Here is a 16730-nt window from a genome sequence, read left to right on the forward strand (position 1 = left end):
TTTTAACTCTGAGACAAACATTAATTAAAAAAAAATAAATTAAAAAGTCACATTTAAAGCATTTATTTTGAAAAATAAAATACAAAATAATCGTTGGCTCCTAATTGTACATGTAATTTCTCAGCTTTTTTTCCCCCTCCCCTTTCTTTTTCTTTTAAATAAAAAGATATTTAACCATTTCCACATGTCCATAAACCAAGCAACTGTTCCACCAAAAAAAAAAAAGGATCTCTTAGGACAAGCACGGATCACTCTTTTGAAAGCTTCAGGCATTTGAAACCAAACTGCTATAGGAAAACAAACAAAGAAAGAAAGAAAACCTTTGAAGAGGGAGTTTTTGCAAATTAAAGACAGAAGAGCGATTCTGGAGACAGACACTGCTTTAAAACAAACCCAAGTAGTTGTGCAAATATAACACAGTTCTACATTAACATCAGACAGCTGTTTGGTGTTTCTTTTTTTTTCCCTCCTCAACAGGCCTCATGCGGTCACAACAGCAAAAGTTTTGAATTAAAACCGTGAAAGAAATGGGGGAGAAAATCCTGAACAAAGCAGGCCATGGGCAGTAACCTCCCTGATCTTGGTGGGTCAAGTCCTTGTAAGGTTGTTTCCACTGAAAAGGCAGCAGTCTTTTTTTTTTCCTGCAGAAGAAGAGAATTAAAGTTATGTTTCAGCATTATGCTTTCATCTTCAACAGCATTTTGTCACAGGATCACAAGATGTCAGGGGTTGGAAGGGACCCAAAGAGAGCACTGAGTCAAAACCCCCTGCCAGAGCAGGACCATACAATCTAGCTCAGGTCACAGAGGAACACATCCAGACAGGCCTTCAAAGTCTCCAGAGAAGGAGCCTCTCTGGGGAGCCTGTTCCAGTGCCGTAACCCTTACAGTAAAGAAGTTCCCCCTTGTGCTGAGGTGGAACCTCCTGTGCTGCAGCTTCCATCCATTGCTCCTTGTCCTGTCCCAAGTAGCAAGTGAGCAGAGCCTGTTCCCCCCTCCTGACCTACAGCCCTCAGATATTTATAACCATTTATTAGATCCCCTCTCAGTCTTCTCATCTCCAGACTAAACAGCCCCAGGTCCCTCAGCTTCTCCTCATCAGGCAGTGCTCCAGTCCCCTCATCATCTTGGTAGCCCTCCCCTGGACCTTCTCCAGCAGATCCTTGTCTCTCTTAAACCCATCAGTACATGCTGCTGGTTTTTCCTTTGTTTTATCCTACTGCAGGTCCTTCCTCCCCCAGTAATTCCCTGCAACCTTCTGAATTTCACCCCCTAAACATTTCCATTGTCATTATGAATATTGCAGAATTAAGAGTAAGTCACTGTTACCTCAGCAGGTCACTGTCAGGACTAACCACAGCTACAAAAAACTTTCCTGTAAAGGAATGTCACTGCCTTTTCCCATTCTTTATCATTAGAGTTCTACCTAGGAGACATCTAAATGTAGAAAATAAATCTGACTTTCCACTTCCCTTCCAAACACGGGTGAGAATGGGCAGATTTACATGCAGGGAGCGTAGCAGTGGCAGTTACTGCTGGGAAGTTACCAACCTGGTTTCTCAGAAACTGGCCAGCAGCTCCAGATAGAAAAAATAATGTGGTTTTAAATACATTTTCCAAAGGGCCAGAGTGGCAAAATGAAATGGATGTCTTAGTGATTTTAACACTGACTAAAGGAAAAGCCTATGGTTTCTTTATTGATTTGAGAAGGCAGGCCTGCAATTAATCTTTGGAAAACTTTTATGCCCATTATTTCTCACTGCTAAGATGCTTTGGGCTATATTTAGAGTTATAAGGAGTGCTCTATTTATGGCCACATAATAAATATCTCTGTTGGCTGTATTTGTGGGGCATGTTGCTTTAAAGTGGATGCATTTCACCCTCTTTTGCTATTGAGCTGGAACATCTGGTAACAGGGCTGATTAGTAAAAATCCTGGATTAATACAGTAAACATTGCACTATCCACTCATTCACTAGTCTGGGATTTACCAAGTTCCCTGCACACTCTTACCCTTGGCAATTCAACAACAGAAATTAGTTTATTGAAAAAGATTGGCTGTGTGATGATACAAATCAGTTGATCTTTAGGAGTTTTCTCCATCTAGGAAAGGCAACTGATGTAAAAATGGGAAACAAAGATGATGAAGAATCTCCCACTTACAGTGAAAGCTGTGCAAGTGTGCCACAGTACTGGAAGAGAGAGAGATACTACAGTGAACAAGAAGCTGCTGAAGAATGCCTGGATGAGTAGTGGCATGAAGATGATCAGGGACTGGAACATCTCTGCTGTGAAGGTAGTTAGAGACAGAACAAGGACAGAATGGCCTCAAGATGAGACTGGGGAGGTTCGGATTGGACATTAGGAAAAAAGTTTTTCACGGAGAGAGTGGTCAGAGACTGGAATGAGCTGCCCAAGGTGGTGGTGGAGTCACCCACCCTGGATGTGTTTAAGGGTCGTTTGGATGTGATGCTTAGGGATATGGTTTAAGGTGAATCTTGTAGATGCAGGGTTCTAGGTTGGACTTGGTGATCCTGAGGGGCTTTTCCAACCTGGATGTTTCTGTGATTCTGTGAAGATAGGCTGAGGGAGAAGAGAAGGCTTCAAGGAGACCTTAGAGCAGCCTTCCAGTACCTTAAGGGGCTACAGGAAAGCTGGAGAGAGACTGTTTACAAAGGCCTATAGGGATAGGACAAGGGGAAATGGTTTGAAATTAGAGTACATTTAGACTGGATGTTAGGAACAGATCCTTTACCTTGAAGGTGGTGCAACACTGGAACAGGATGCCAGGGAGTAGTTAAGGCCCCATCCCTGGAGATATTCGAGGTCAAGCTCAACAAGGCTCTCAGCAACCTAAGCTAGCGGAGGATGTCCCTACTCACTGCAGGGGGGTTGGACTAGATGACCTTTGGAGGTCCCTTCCAACCCAAACTACTCCGTGATTCTGGGTACTCCAAGCTCTGAAATAGAGCTGACAGTGCAAGAGTGTAGCAAATAGTTGCAGCTGTGATGAGCCACATAAGGATGGTGAAAGACAAATCGTGAAACATTCATGGCAATTCTCAACTCACATGAACTATACTGTTACAATTCTCACCACTAGGACTTACTTTAATGTGATTTTTATAAACTCTTTATAAAAACTCCTACATTTTTATTTTTCCTATATGGAGTTGCAAAAGCTTTAAAAAACAAAAGCTAAATCAAGAGCAAATAACCAAGATTCTGTGCTCCTTTATTACCTTCTGTGCAAGAAGTATCTGTTGGATCTTCTATTCCATAGGCTCAGTCTGTCAAGTAAAGAATTAAAATGAAATTAGCTATTTTACATTAAAGGAAGAGGGAAAAAAGATCATTATCAGCACTAATGCCAGTCCTCAAGATCATCTGGCTGTTTAGTCATATTATAGTTGTTAATTTAGTGTAATACTGAAGGAGAACACTATCAGCATCAATTCAACTCCAGCATCAGTTTAAGGAATATTCTCGATTTCACAAAGGTTTTGTTTTTCAGATGATCTTTCTTTACTTTGCATAAATCTGCTCAGAGTTGTAAATGCCATAATCATACTCAGCTGAGTGTTTAAATCCTCCTCCTGAAGTTTAGCACTGTCCCATTTTGAAACCTCTTCAGGTTCTCTCTATCATCTATGTCCTTCAATCATACAGATTGAAAGAGGCTTATTTACTACTAACAGTGGACCAAGTTCTTTTGATACATCACAGGATAAATGACGCTGTTGGTATTTCCCTATTAACTAAGCACTACTGTAGGCAGATCTAGGATCATTTATTTTGCTCACACACGGTGTGCTATATTTTATAGATAGCTCATCTCCCCGAGTTTTCCATCAATCCTTATCAGAGAGGTGCTGTCTCCTCCTGTTCTGGCAGCCATCTGTGCTGCAGCTTTATCGATAAGGCTGTAGATAACCATGAAACAACCACAATAATGGCAGCTGAAAGCATCAGAAATCACTCCAGCACATTTCTGCCATACACTTTGTGGACAATAACTTTTAAGCAGCACACATTTAAACAGCTGTCTTGCCGCTAAGCTGCACAGACATTGTGGCCAGCAGTTTGAGGGTGAACAACGCCGTGAGCAACAGCACACTTAGCTGCGTGGTGCCAGCCCTTGATGGTTTCCTATTAGCTGAGCACAACTTGCAAAAGCGTGAGCACTAACTGTTGGAAATGTGCGAGCAGGCAAACATCCAGGGACAAAAAGAGCAAAGCCCACAGCAGAGATCACACAAAGGATTTGTCAGAAAGATTTGGTGTCCACAGCAACAGAGTTATCTTCTGAAAACATGAAACAGGACACTACAGCTATTGGACTTTACTGATCCATGTTCACTTTATCTTGCCACGAAACTTCCTTTCTACTGTCTTCTTTGGCTGGAACAAAAGAAACCAATTTGCCTTTTTAATCAATTCAATTTTGTTTGAATGAATGAAGTAAGACAAAACGCTTTGTTGGTATGAAGTAGATTCTCCTGTGCAGCTTCAAACTGTACATCTAACTGAAGTCATAATCAAGGAGTCCTAACATTGGGGTTCCAGAGTCAAGAAACCTTGTGCCCATTTGTTTGCTTGGGGGTTGTTCAGGGGTGGGGGTTTTGTGGGGGTTTTGGGCTTTGTTTTTATTTTGTTGTAAAAGTAGAAGCATTTCAAATTATTTGACTTTTGCTAAGCTCCTCACATTCTAAATAAACCTCTGTACTGTAGATATCCTCAAGGATGGGAAAATCAAGTAGAAATATAAACTAATCAAGCAGAGATACACAATTCTGGAGGCAGAGTGACCCTAAAAATGTTTTAAATCCCAATTCTGCAATGTTAGACTCCTGCATTTGTGATTAAGAGTTGGAAAGTAGAAAACAGCAGCCATTTTTCTACTAAGCTTTACCTGAACATGCCCTCAGACAGTATCAGCAATGAGCCATTTCCTTTCAAAGCCCAATGCAGAGAGCATTTAGATGCCATTTAGGCATTTATCAATTATACAGCCTACAAAAAATTGATGGTTTCATGCACCTAGCTGAGGAGCTCTTACCCAAGAAAACAAAGCCAATTGCTACAAACCCAAACACTGTAAGTTCCATTTATTTCATACAAAATACTCCATTTAGCCAATACAAATATTTGTTGGTATTTCTCCAACACAGGTAAATTATTTTCTCCTTGTCTAAATCCTCTGCCCTGAATTTTCATGGCTAAAGTAGCAGAGTTTAAATCTGCAAGACTATGGGAGGAAGAACTGATTTCACTGTGTATTGGAGAGGGGAAAAAAAAAACCCAAACCATACTACACACAGAGCATCCTTTTAAAAGCTGCTGAAAAGGAGTGCTCATAACAGGCAGCTGCATGGAAGGAGTCCATCTTGTCTGCTCTGTTACCTTCAGAAAACACCAAAGAAGCAAAAGGATGCCACCTTCCAGACTAAACCCCTATGTTCTTAAATTGGCTAGTGGTTTTAGCCCAAAAGCTTTACATCATGTCTGCATGAGAAAAGAGCCCAAGGATGCAAACAGACCTCCCCCAGCTCTGTGGATGTGTGGGAGGCATCGACAGATCCAGCAGTTTAAGAGAGCTCCAGGATAAGAACTTTGCTTTTTCAACCACTATTGCAAAGCTCCCTTCAGCAGCTGATGACAATTCATAGCAGCTGAAGGGTACCAGATTATGAACTCTTGGTAAAATCTGAAGTTCAATAGCTCACTTGGTTATTAAAATCAACAAACCATCATTATCCATGGCTGAACTGTGTGTTTTTGTTGGGACAGCAGCATTTCTTCTGAAATATCTGCTCACTGCTTGTCCCTGCTCTGTGTACTGTACTTGATTTAAAACTTTCCATGCAAGGCAACAAAAGAGACTTCTTTACATGAAACAAACTTTGCAGTTTGGTCTGCACAGCAGAGAAAAACCTTCTTGAATTTCACAGCAAGGTTCAGTCCAGGTTTACAAGTACCATACTATCAACACTGGAGTTACACATACACTCAAAAGAAGTATTGGGGACAGCTGAGTGCAGGAACACTGGAGATGGAGAATGGACAAGCTGTTCTCTTATGATCTCTAAGCTGCCTATTCTCTTATGATCAAAGAAATAATCAGATTTATGAAGCAGTTGGTTTATAAAGACTGGTTACATATTTACTTGCCACTACACCCACAAAAAGGAAACTAATCCAGTACTGTACCTGTGGCACTTCTTTAAGAAAGTCAGGAAGCTGAAATTCACCTTTAAACACCTGGAAAAACAACAAAAAAATCCAATGTAACACTCAAAATTAGCATTCACTACTGTTTGAATTGGTAAAGAGTTTGCATCTAAGATTCTTTTGGGTTATTAGCATTCAGTAATGCTAAAACCAGCACCTAAACTGGACACAGCCTGTAAAAGCAAGTTTCATGCTCAAGGCTTGGTCATCCAAAGTAGTTCTGCAGCTGTATGTCCAATTCCAGGCTTGCTCTGTGCTCACTCTGACCTTGTTTGCATTAAAATGGTGCCAGTATGCAACACACTGCACAGTGAGCTTGTTGTAATTATTAATTAAGCCCTGTGTGATCCATTCACTATGCTTTTAGAAAAGGATTTTTACCAGGATGATGAAATACACTAGCAGTGACTTCCTACAATACTTCTCTTTCTGAACTTTATATGTACCCAGCAATAAAATAATCTGTTGTTTCACATTTTAGCACCTTCAGTGAATTACACATCCCTTTGGGCTTCATTAGAATTCACAATCAAAAGATTCTCCATGTAAAGTTTTTTTTTTTGGAAGAGCTACTTGACATGATCTCATGGACTGTGTCAGAACTGAGAGAGCTGCCAGGTAACAATCACAGAAGCACAGAATTGTCAGGGTTGGAAGGGACCTCAAGGATCATTTAGTTCTGACCCCCTGACATGGGCAGGGACACCTTCTGCAATATTTAGCTCTCAAACATTCAGATTTTACAGTTAAGAAACTCAAAAGCCACACAGTGTAACATTTTCTGATGGGTCAGTATTCAGTAAGTACAGAAAAGGCATCATGCACACAAACAGAAGTGTCACACTTTGATTGGGCTCAATCCCCAGGGGTCCCTTCCAATCCCTACCACTCCAAGATTGCACTTTACAGTGCTGTCAAAGAAAACTATATCAAAACGAACAGAACTTAAGACAATGTTACTGCAGTCAAAGTCTGAACAGGACAGGAAAGTTGGGTTTAAATGCTGTTAAAATGGTTAACACTGAAGGACATCTCCTCCCTTTATTCTGTACCTCTAGCTGGTGAGTTTCCAGGTTAACAGGAACAATATTAATTCTTTCAGCATAATAATCATTCTGAAATGACATTGTTTGCAGGAACAGCAAGCATTAAGTATCCTCAAGCACACAAATGGCCACACCAAAGAAGTGCTTCCACTATCTACCATTTCCATTAGGAAATAAAGTGGCAACATCATCATCTCCTCTCTACAGGGTACTTCTTAAAAGCTGTTTGGGATCAAGCTGGAGCAGACTCAGAAGAGGGGAGAAGATTCTGTATTACCATCTGTGGGGTATTTCCCCCTCCAAAATAAGTATACTTGAAGACTTTTACCATCTCTTCTACTGAACCAACAAGATTGAGTTCTTTGTAGTCCTGTGTAGCTGTGATCATACAGAATCATAGAATCAACCAGGTTGGAAGAGACCTCCAAGATCATCCAGTCCAACCTAGCACCCAGCCCTATCCAATCAGGTGGACCATGGCATTAAGTGCCTCATCCAGTCTTTTCTGATGTAAAACCCAAAAGCCCAAACTTACTTAGAAAACTTCTGTAAAGCCACAGAATGGAAACTCCTCTGAAGCTTCTCTCACAGGGCTGCACTCCCAGCTTTACAAATCGTGTCTGAAGGAAGCAGGTTTGTGAAGTCAAGGGATGCTTATTGGCACATTCTCTGCTTTGCCAGGATTAGATGACCAGAACACAAAGCCATACTCATTCTGCCAGCCTACTGCAGGGCTGCAGCTGAGTCAGCTCTGAATTTCCTGTCCACAGACCTCACTCCACAGCAGGCCTGCAACATTAACCCTTGTGACTCATGTGGCGTGGACTTCAGAGCTGGCAGCTCTCATCACTCTTTATCACTGGGCTAAACATAGCCAAACAGTAAGGCTTCACAAAGTCTCTACATGACAGGAGGAATTATTACACAGATACATTGCAGAATGCTGTTCCTTCTTCTAGAGAAAACAGAAAGGCTGATTCCAGATGATAAGCACAGCTCTCATTTATATTCAGCCAGGAGGTTCATGTCATTCCCATGGAAATTTTAATGAAAGCCACAGTGGTCAAAAATTCAGCATGTGGCTTGCTGGAGCCTAGATATACCATAAATATTTATAAATGAAAGAGAGCATTTCCTATTCTCAGCCTTTAACCAAGCCATTAAAATGCAGGCTGTGTTCTAGAGCAGAAATGGAAGTTACAAACTGACAATATTAGCACTAAAAGCAAAGCTACAGAACAACCTAGATAAGGTTTACAAGAAATAAACAAGATCTTTTATTAGACTGCTGGTGATGTTGGAAGAAAGAGGCAGGATTCTTCACCTCTTCTGGCAAACCACTACAGTCATTACCCAGGAATTCTTTGGAGGAGTTGTGGGACATTGTGACTGATTCAGAACCAGAGCGACTAAAAACATGTTGGTCCCTTTGGAAGCCTCCTTCTTTCCTTCTCCTGCAATTATGAATTTGTCTGATTTTTATATTGCATATCTCTAGACACATCTGCTCTAAAAACTTTACCACTGCAATGCCCTTTGTAGGAACAGCACTGACTGCTCCTAAGCATCTAACAGCAAATAGTCAAAAGATATTCATCCATCAGCAGTATTAAATAAAATATGGCACTAATATCATAGCCTGGTGAGATAAGAAACTGTTTCAGATGTATTTACTTTATAGACTCACATGAAATATCGCAATAATCAATGACAGGCCCAAGAAGATCAGGTGGAGGCCAGTGGCAAGTGGAGTCCCTCAGGGATCAGTCCTTGGACCAGTCTTGTTTAACATCTTTGTCAGCGCCACGGCCAGAGCCATTGAGTGCACCCTCAGCAAGTTTGCCAATGACACCAAACTGTGTGGTGTGGCTGCCAGCTGGAGGGAAAGGATCCATCCAGAGGGACCTTGACAGGCTGGAGAGGGGAGCCTAAGCCAATCTCATGAAGTTCAACATCACCAAGTGCAAGGCCTTGCATCTGGGTTGAGGCAGTCCCAAGCACAAGTACAGGCTGGGCAGTGACTGGTTTGAGAGCAGCCCTGAGGAGAGGGACTTGGAGGTGCTGGTGGATGAGAAGCTCAGTATGAGCTGTCAGTGTGCTCTTGCAGCCCAGAGAGCAACCAGAGCCTGGGCTGCATCAAGAGAAGTGTGGCTAGCAAGGCGAGAGAAGCAATCCTGCCCATCTACTCTGCACTGGTGAGACTCCACACGGAGTACTGCATGCAGTTCTGGAGACCCTATTACAAGAGGTACATGGATGTGCTGGAAGGTGTCCAGAGAAGAGCCATGAGGATGATCAGAGGGCTGGAGCACCTCTCCTATGAGGAGAGACTGGGTGAGTTGGAGCTGTCCAGTCTCAACAGGTGACCAAGGTGACCTCATTGTGACTTTTCAGTATCTTAAGGGGGCTACGAGCAAGTTGAGGAGGGACTTTTTAGGGTGTCAGATAGTGATAGGACTAGGGGGAATGAAACAAAGCTAGACATGGGTAGATTCAGACTGGGATGTTAGGAAGAAGTTCTTTACCACGAGGATGGCGAGTCCCTGGAATGGGATGTCCAGGGAGGTGGTGGAAGCCTCATCCCTGGAGGTGTTTAAAGCCAGGCTGGACGAGGCTCTAGACAGCCTGATGTAGTGTGAGATGTCCCTGCCCATGGCAAGGGGGTTGGAACTAGATGATCCTTGTGGTCCCTTCCAACCCTGACTGATTCTATGATTTAACACACAAGTGAGACCAGTTTTGGTTGAGAACTGACATTACTGAGTCTATAGAAACCGGTTTAAAGTAGTCCCAAACCCAGTAAGTGGTCTCTTTTGAATCAAAACCCATGGATCAGCTACAATCCAGAAGTTCTAAAAACAATGACTCCATCTGCAGCCAAAGAAATTAAGAGGTTTCAGATTCAAAACTCTTTTCTGCCCAATTTCTAAGTCTAAAACACATTATTCAGAGAGTGGCAGCTGAGAGGAAGAAGCATGACATTGGAATGATTTCCAAGAATTCAGAAAAGCTGAGCAGAACTGGTGTTTACCATTTCTAAGGGAATTATTTTACAAGTCCAAATGGATTTCTGAGGGGAGGGAGGAAGGAATGTGAAGTCTATGTCAGTTTGTTGTTCAGTGCTGGCAGTATTCAAAGCTGTTCTGTTTAAAAAACAACACAAAACACATTCTTATAGGCAAACTAAATGCATGTCATTCATAGAATAACCTAGGCTGGAAGAGACTTTAGAGATCATAGAATCAACCAGGTTGGAAGAGACCTGCAAGATCATCCAGTCCAACCTATCACCCAGCCCTATCCAGTCAACTAGACCATGGCACTAAGTGCCTCATCCAGGCTTTTCTTGAACACCTCCAGGGACGGTGACTCCAACCTCTCAACTTGATTCATCTGCTCAAGGATTCATGCAGCCTGGCCTTGAATACCTGCAGGGCAGAGGCATCCACAGCCTTCCTAGGCAGCCTGTTCCAGAGTCTCACTACCCTCATATTGAAGAGCTTCTTCCTAAGATCCAGTCTAAGATCGAGCTCTCCCTCAGCTTCAAACCATTCCCCCTTGTTCTATTGCTAGACACCCTTGTGAAAAGTCCTTTTGCAGCCTTCCTGTAGAATCCCTTCAGGTACTGGAAAGCAGCTCACAGTTCCCTGTGGAGTCTCCCTTCTCTAGGCTGAACAACCCCAGCTGCCTCAGCCTATCCTTGTAGATATTCTCAAAAGCAGATTAGAAAACAGCCTTCATATCCATCCCTGAGAAACCCTTTATAAATGCACAGCAAAAGCTTCAGAACAGACATGTAACTCAGCAGTGCAACCTGTAATTCATCTTTACAGCAGATTAAAGCAGACTTTTTTCACCACTCTTCTAAGCCTGGTTTAGGAGTCACATTGCATTTGGTCAGTTCCAGCACAGAGAGAAAATAGGTTCTTCGTGTCTAAAAAAGTTAGCCTGCAACTGAATGTACTTGGGAGGCTTTCAGAACATCCCAGCTGCAGAGTACAAGGCTGTCCATGTTCACTGTGCAAAAAGGCAAACTCAGAACACAGCCTCTTTGCAGCAACAATCCTTCACTGCACAGCAGATGGAGGTGCCCTCTCGTCTTGCTCTTCCAGCCCTTCCCTAACTTTTAAGGCTGTTTACAAGGCTTACAAACTTCTTCACCTCTTTGTTCCAATTGCCAAGAAAGAGACATCCAAGATGTAGATATTGACCCAACAGGAACAAAATAGAGAGCAAGATTTTAGACGGAGCTATAAATGTCTGCTAAAAGACAGCTTGTAACCATACCTAACTTTGTATTTTGCTTCTTAACAGCTCTGTATAACCCTACTAATTATACAAATGCATAATTGGTTTAGAAAGAAAAATATCAGCAACTCTAGAGGAAAAAGAAAACCAAACTCTGCAGCTGGGAATCCACACACTGGAAGAAACACCCACAAAGAAGGTATCAAGTAAATGTAAACGGCAGCAAAAAGAAGTCTGTGCTACTGGCGGTCACAAGACAGATGAAATCAAACCCTCCCATTTTTGTTCTAAATATCAGAGAAGCTCCCCACAAAGCCAAATGCCTTCATGCTTAAGTCAAGCAGCACAGAGATGCACGGCCTGGAGCTGCCCACAGCACACATCCACAGTTGCACATCTCTAATTGCAAAGGGGATTTTTCTCCTGCATTAGCACTAATATACTTCAGATCCTTTATTGCAAATTGTTTCTCTCTTGAAAAACTCCCCTGCAAAGTCCTGAAATTGTGACTGTCATGGATGCTTTGTCCCTCTTAAGATTAGGAGAAAACTCCTTACCATTTAAAACAAGCACAACACAGCAATTAACAGAACTCTGTTCTTCTTCTCCTCTGGATCATCAGGGGTTGGGAGGGATGCAAGGAGATCATCGAGTCCAAACCCCCTGCCAGACCATACAATCTAGATCAGGTCACAGAGGAACACATCCAGATGAGCCTTGAACGTTTCCAGAGAAGGAGACTCCACAACCTCTCTGGGGAGCCTGATCCAGTGTTCTGTGACCCTTACAGTAAAGAAGTTCCTCCTTGAGTTGAGGTGGAACCTCCTGTGCACAGCTTACATCCACTGCTCCTTGCCCTATCCCAGGCAGCAAGTGAGCAGAGCCTGTCCCCCGCTCCTGACACTCAGCCCTCAGATATTTATGAACATTTATTCGACCCCCTCTCAGTCTTCTCTTCTCCAGACTAAACAGCCCCAGGTCCCTCAGCCTCTCCTCATCAGGCAGTGCTCCAGTCCCCTAATCATCCTCATGGTGCTCCATTAGACTCTCTCCAGCAGATCCCTGTCCTTCTTAAAGTGGGAAGCCAAAAACCAAGGCAACTGCAAGAGCTGACAAGAAAACCCAGAGATAAAAAGAACCATTCCTGAGCCTCTGCTGAAAATGCCATCAACAGAACACAGACCAGAGATAGGTGACAGCTTTGGGTGTGATTAGAAGAAGCCAGGCGTGATGAAAACCACAGCTTTTCCCCATAGAGTTCCGTACGCTTCTATCTCTCCAGGGCAAAGAACACAACTTCATGAAGAAGTTAAAAGAACTGACTGGAAAACGTATTCCAAGCATACAAATTCATTTAGTGGGAAGTATGTGCCAAAGAAAATCTGATGTAATACGTTACAGATGTGAGAGGAAACCACTTAGCCAATCATAACATAACAATAAGCCAGTTTCTACTGGGCATAAGTCAGTCATGCAGCTATGAGCTGCTCTCCACTAGGGGTATATTCTGTTCAACTGCTGACATACATTTTCAGCCAAACTCACAACACTCATAAGGAAATATTGGGCACTCTTCTAATGTGGAGTGATTCTACTTTCATAATTTGACCCATAGTGACTGGGCTACCAATTCAGACTACTTAATTATGAACATTTTCAGCATCGTTTGCAGATTTAAACTCCTTTTAGTTACAGGATGTTAATTTCTTTTATGTTCAGGATGCAGAATTTGTTAAAACCCATGGGAAATTAGAAAAAAAAATAGTAGTTAGTTATGTATCTATAAGGAAGAGCACTCTGAAGAGCCTTGTAATCATGGTAATGAAATGAAGAGACCAGCAACAGGCTTCCAAGAAAAACAGAGGACAGCACAACTCTGCCGTCACTGAATAACTAAAGGTTGCCTCTTAGGGTCACATGAAGAGATCTGCTGAATGATGCAACACTACCCAGACCTTGAATGGTGCAACCACTCTTTTGTACACTCCTTAGCCAAGACAAGATCAAGTGTCATAAAAGATAATGCTGTCAGGCCTAACATAAACCAGATAAATTAAAAGTTAATGGCTTTGTTATTGAAAACATCAGATCTGTTCTGCTTGCAGTAGGTTTGTAGTACACTGCTGTAGATACTGTCAGAGAAGGCTTACACCACCAGACAGCACTTGGAGAGCAATGTTAGAAGAGATGAAGGTAGCTTCACCCTCTTGCTTCCTAAAACTAGAACTAAGCTGACAAAAATGCAAGCACTGGTAGCATGTTGGTTTTCTGCTGTGCTACAGAAGCATGGAAAACCACAGAATCACAGAAACATTCCAGTTGGAAAAGCCCCTCAGGATCACCAAGTCCAACCTAGAACCCTACTCTACAAGGTGCACCCTAAACCATATCCCCAAGCACCACATTCAAACGACTTTCAAACACATCTAGGGTTGATGACTCCACCCACCTCCTTGGGCAGCCCATTCCAATACCTGACCACTTTTGCTGTGAAAACATTTTTCCTAATGTCCAGTCTAAACCTACCCAGTGGCAGCTTGAGGCCATTCCCTCTTGTTCTATCACTAATTACCTGTGAGAAGAGACCAGCTTGTTTTGGTGTGCTAGGCAGGTAACACTAATGGAGAAAAAACACCAAATGTAGCAGAGAAGCATTACCTATGAGCACACAGAGATTCTAATTGAGGCACTGTTCTTTACTTGCTGAGAATCAGCATTTTGTTTCCACAATGAAGTGAAAATTTAACCTGTACAAGTGCAAGTCACCGGCAGAGGCACAGAAAAGGAGCACAGAGGGGAAAGAAAAACAAGAACAGGGCTGAAGAGCTTAGAAGGTTTAGGGGAGGGTAACATTTTGCACTACATTAGCCATTCTTTCCAGTCTTTCCCAGTACTAGTCCTTAGTTCAGGCACCCTTACACTGTTGGTTCTTACCTTTGGGACTAACAACTGCAGCCTTGAAATTGCTGAACAATATTTTCACTGTTGGAGCCTTTTCCATGAAGTGATAGATTCTGCTCAGGGCAGTTAGTGCAGTGCAGTATAAATACAGCTCTACAAACAGCATTTGGGCACATTCTAGAACAAACATTTTATGCAATTCCAAGTTTTAAATCTTTGGTTTTAAATCTTCTACAGGCACTACATAGGCTTCATAAAATACTGACCTGCCTGCATTCAGAAGAGGCTTTCAAACTACAAGCATGTTTTGCATCCTGCCCTGTTTTCCTCTTCATTCCAGTTAATCTTTATGATTTTGGATGTACAGTATAAAATCCACTTTTGATCACACAAAACAAGAACTCTCCTAACAACAAGAATGGGTTGGTTTGTTTTGTAACAAATCTGATAGCCCTGAAGCAGATGAGACAGCAGTGTTACATCCTTAGGTGGAGCAAGAATCTCCCCTGCCAGTAATTTCAATGGTGTTGGGCTTCCACCCTGTTGCTGCAACTTTCACAATCGGCTTAAGCCAGCATTACATCAGCCCCACAAAACTTAAAAATTTACCTCCTCCCAAATAATTAAAAAAACAAACCCAAAACCAAACCAAGAACCAGTCCTTTCCCCTTGTTTTCTGTGTGCAACTTCCTGCTCGAGGTGCCAGCTCACACCATTTTACACGGACCGAGAAACTACAACGGTATTGAAGTAGCAAGTGTCAGATTATTCAACACTGCTTCAAGTTTGGCACTCTAAGGGATTACTACACTAAGACAACACACTTCAGCAGGCTACACTTTATCTGTTTCCAATGACTGAAATTCAAGTCCTGTGTTCAGTTTAAAATTCAGAGACCACAACTATAAATACAGCAGAGCAGCTTCCAAACACTGGTGAAGCAGTAAATGATTACATGTGAGATTTATATATATTGTGATAAAGTACTGAAGGGTAACTTTGGACACATTTAATGTGGACAGGTTTGTCACCAACAACGTACCCAGTACCAAACTCTATGAAAGATTATCCAAGGTGAGGAAATTTTGAGAGCAAGAACAGCAGTAGTGCTACAGCAGTTTACAAATCAACCAGTTAAGAGTGTGCAACAGAATCATAGAAGGGGTTGGAAGGCACCTCCAAAGGTCACCTACTCCAACCCCCCCCCCACAATCAGCAGGGACATCTTCCACTAGATCAGGCTGCACAGAGCTTGTTGAGCTTGACACTGAGTATCTCCAGGGATGGGGCCTCAACTCAGGTAACCTGTTCCAGTGTTCCACCACTCTCATGGTGAAGAACTTGTTCCTCACTTCCAGTCTAAATCTTCTCTTCTGTAATCACAAACCATTGCCTCCTTGTCCTTTGGACACAGTCCCTCTGCAGCCTTCTTGTAGCCCCCTTCAGGCTGGAAGGCTGAGAGTCAGAGAGACTCACTCAGAGAGATGTTTAGGTTGGAAAGGCCCTCAAAGATTAAAAAATGAGGTCTCCCCAGAGCCTTCTCTTCTCCAATAACACACTTAACTTAGAAACTATCAGTTCCTAAAGTCTGGAAAAAATCTAGATAAAGGATTGGTTTTAATTATTACTTAATAAATGTCCTCTTCTCCAAGCTGCAGCTGCAAGAAATAAGCACAGGTTCATGGAAGATAAATGCTATCCCTGATGGACAAATCTAGCACATCACAGTTCCCTCCTCCCCCCCCCATTTTTTTCCAAGCATCTTAAAGTGTTTTGAACTGTCTGTCCTCTATCCCTAAATGAAAACAATCAGTTGTGGGGAAGGCAAACCAGACCAAAGCATTTTCCAGAGGCCAGTCAGCTCCCACTGATCACCAAGAAGAATCTCAGTTCCTTCAGAGCTTTCTTGGTCCAAGGCCAAGCTCAGTGGGCAGTGTTTTGGCAATTTACTGTGCAGGACCTAGGATGGCCAGGAAGGGTGGCACTTGGAGAGAGGGTGATGAGCCTGCAGTCCTGGGAATTGAGTAACCTAAGCAGCAAACTGGTCTGGGAGTGGGAAGCCTTACAGCTTGAAACCTTAGGGAGTCAGGACATCAACATTTCCATAGCCACAGAGAAAGACAAGAGGACTCAAGCAGGGATTTGCTGGGAACCAGCTGGGAGGAAACAAAGCAAAGCGACTGGGGAGGAATTCAAACCATCCAAAGGCAAACTGATGTGAGCCATCCTTTTAAAAGCTCCTTGAGGTACAGGACATTTTGAAAGCCATTTTCAAAAGGAATATTGTACATTTTGAAGATTAGCCA

General features: G+C 42.6%; 1 protein-coding gene across 11 annotated transcripts in view; it reads right to left on the reverse strand.

The window, feature by feature from the left end:
- Positions 1-47: 47 nt before the first annotated feature.
- The window catches only part of TPST1 (tyrosylprotein sulfotransferase 1), a 45932-nt gene continuing 29249 nt past the window's right edge, over positions 48-16730 (reverse strand). For 8 of the 11 annotated variants that reach the window (XR_010307264.1, XR_010307272.1, XR_010307263.1 and 5 more), the window contains exons 4-7: positions 6209-6259; positions 4329-4399; positions 3241-3288; positions 48-641 (exon numbers count right to left, since the gene is read on the reverse strand). Coding sequence is in view for 2 of the 11 variants with exons in the window: in XM_064165828.1 (XP_064021898.1) it covers positions 4355-4399; positions 6209-6259 (96 nt within the window). In the remaining 9 variants the exon portion in view is untranslated. Of the gene's footprint in view, positions 642-3236; positions 3289-4328; positions 4400-6208; positions 6260-16730 lie in introns of those variants that run through there. The other 3 variants (XR_010307266.1, XM_064165829.1, XM_064165828.1) reach the window with 3 other exon arrangements.

This window comes from Pogoniulus pusillus, chromosome 27 (assembly GCF_015220805.1).
Source record: "Pogoniulus pusillus isolate bPogPus1 chromosome 27, bPogPus1.pri, whole genome shotgun sequence".
NCBI lineage: Eukaryota > Metazoa > Chordata > Aves > Piciformes > Lybiidae > Pogoniulus > Pogoniulus pusillus.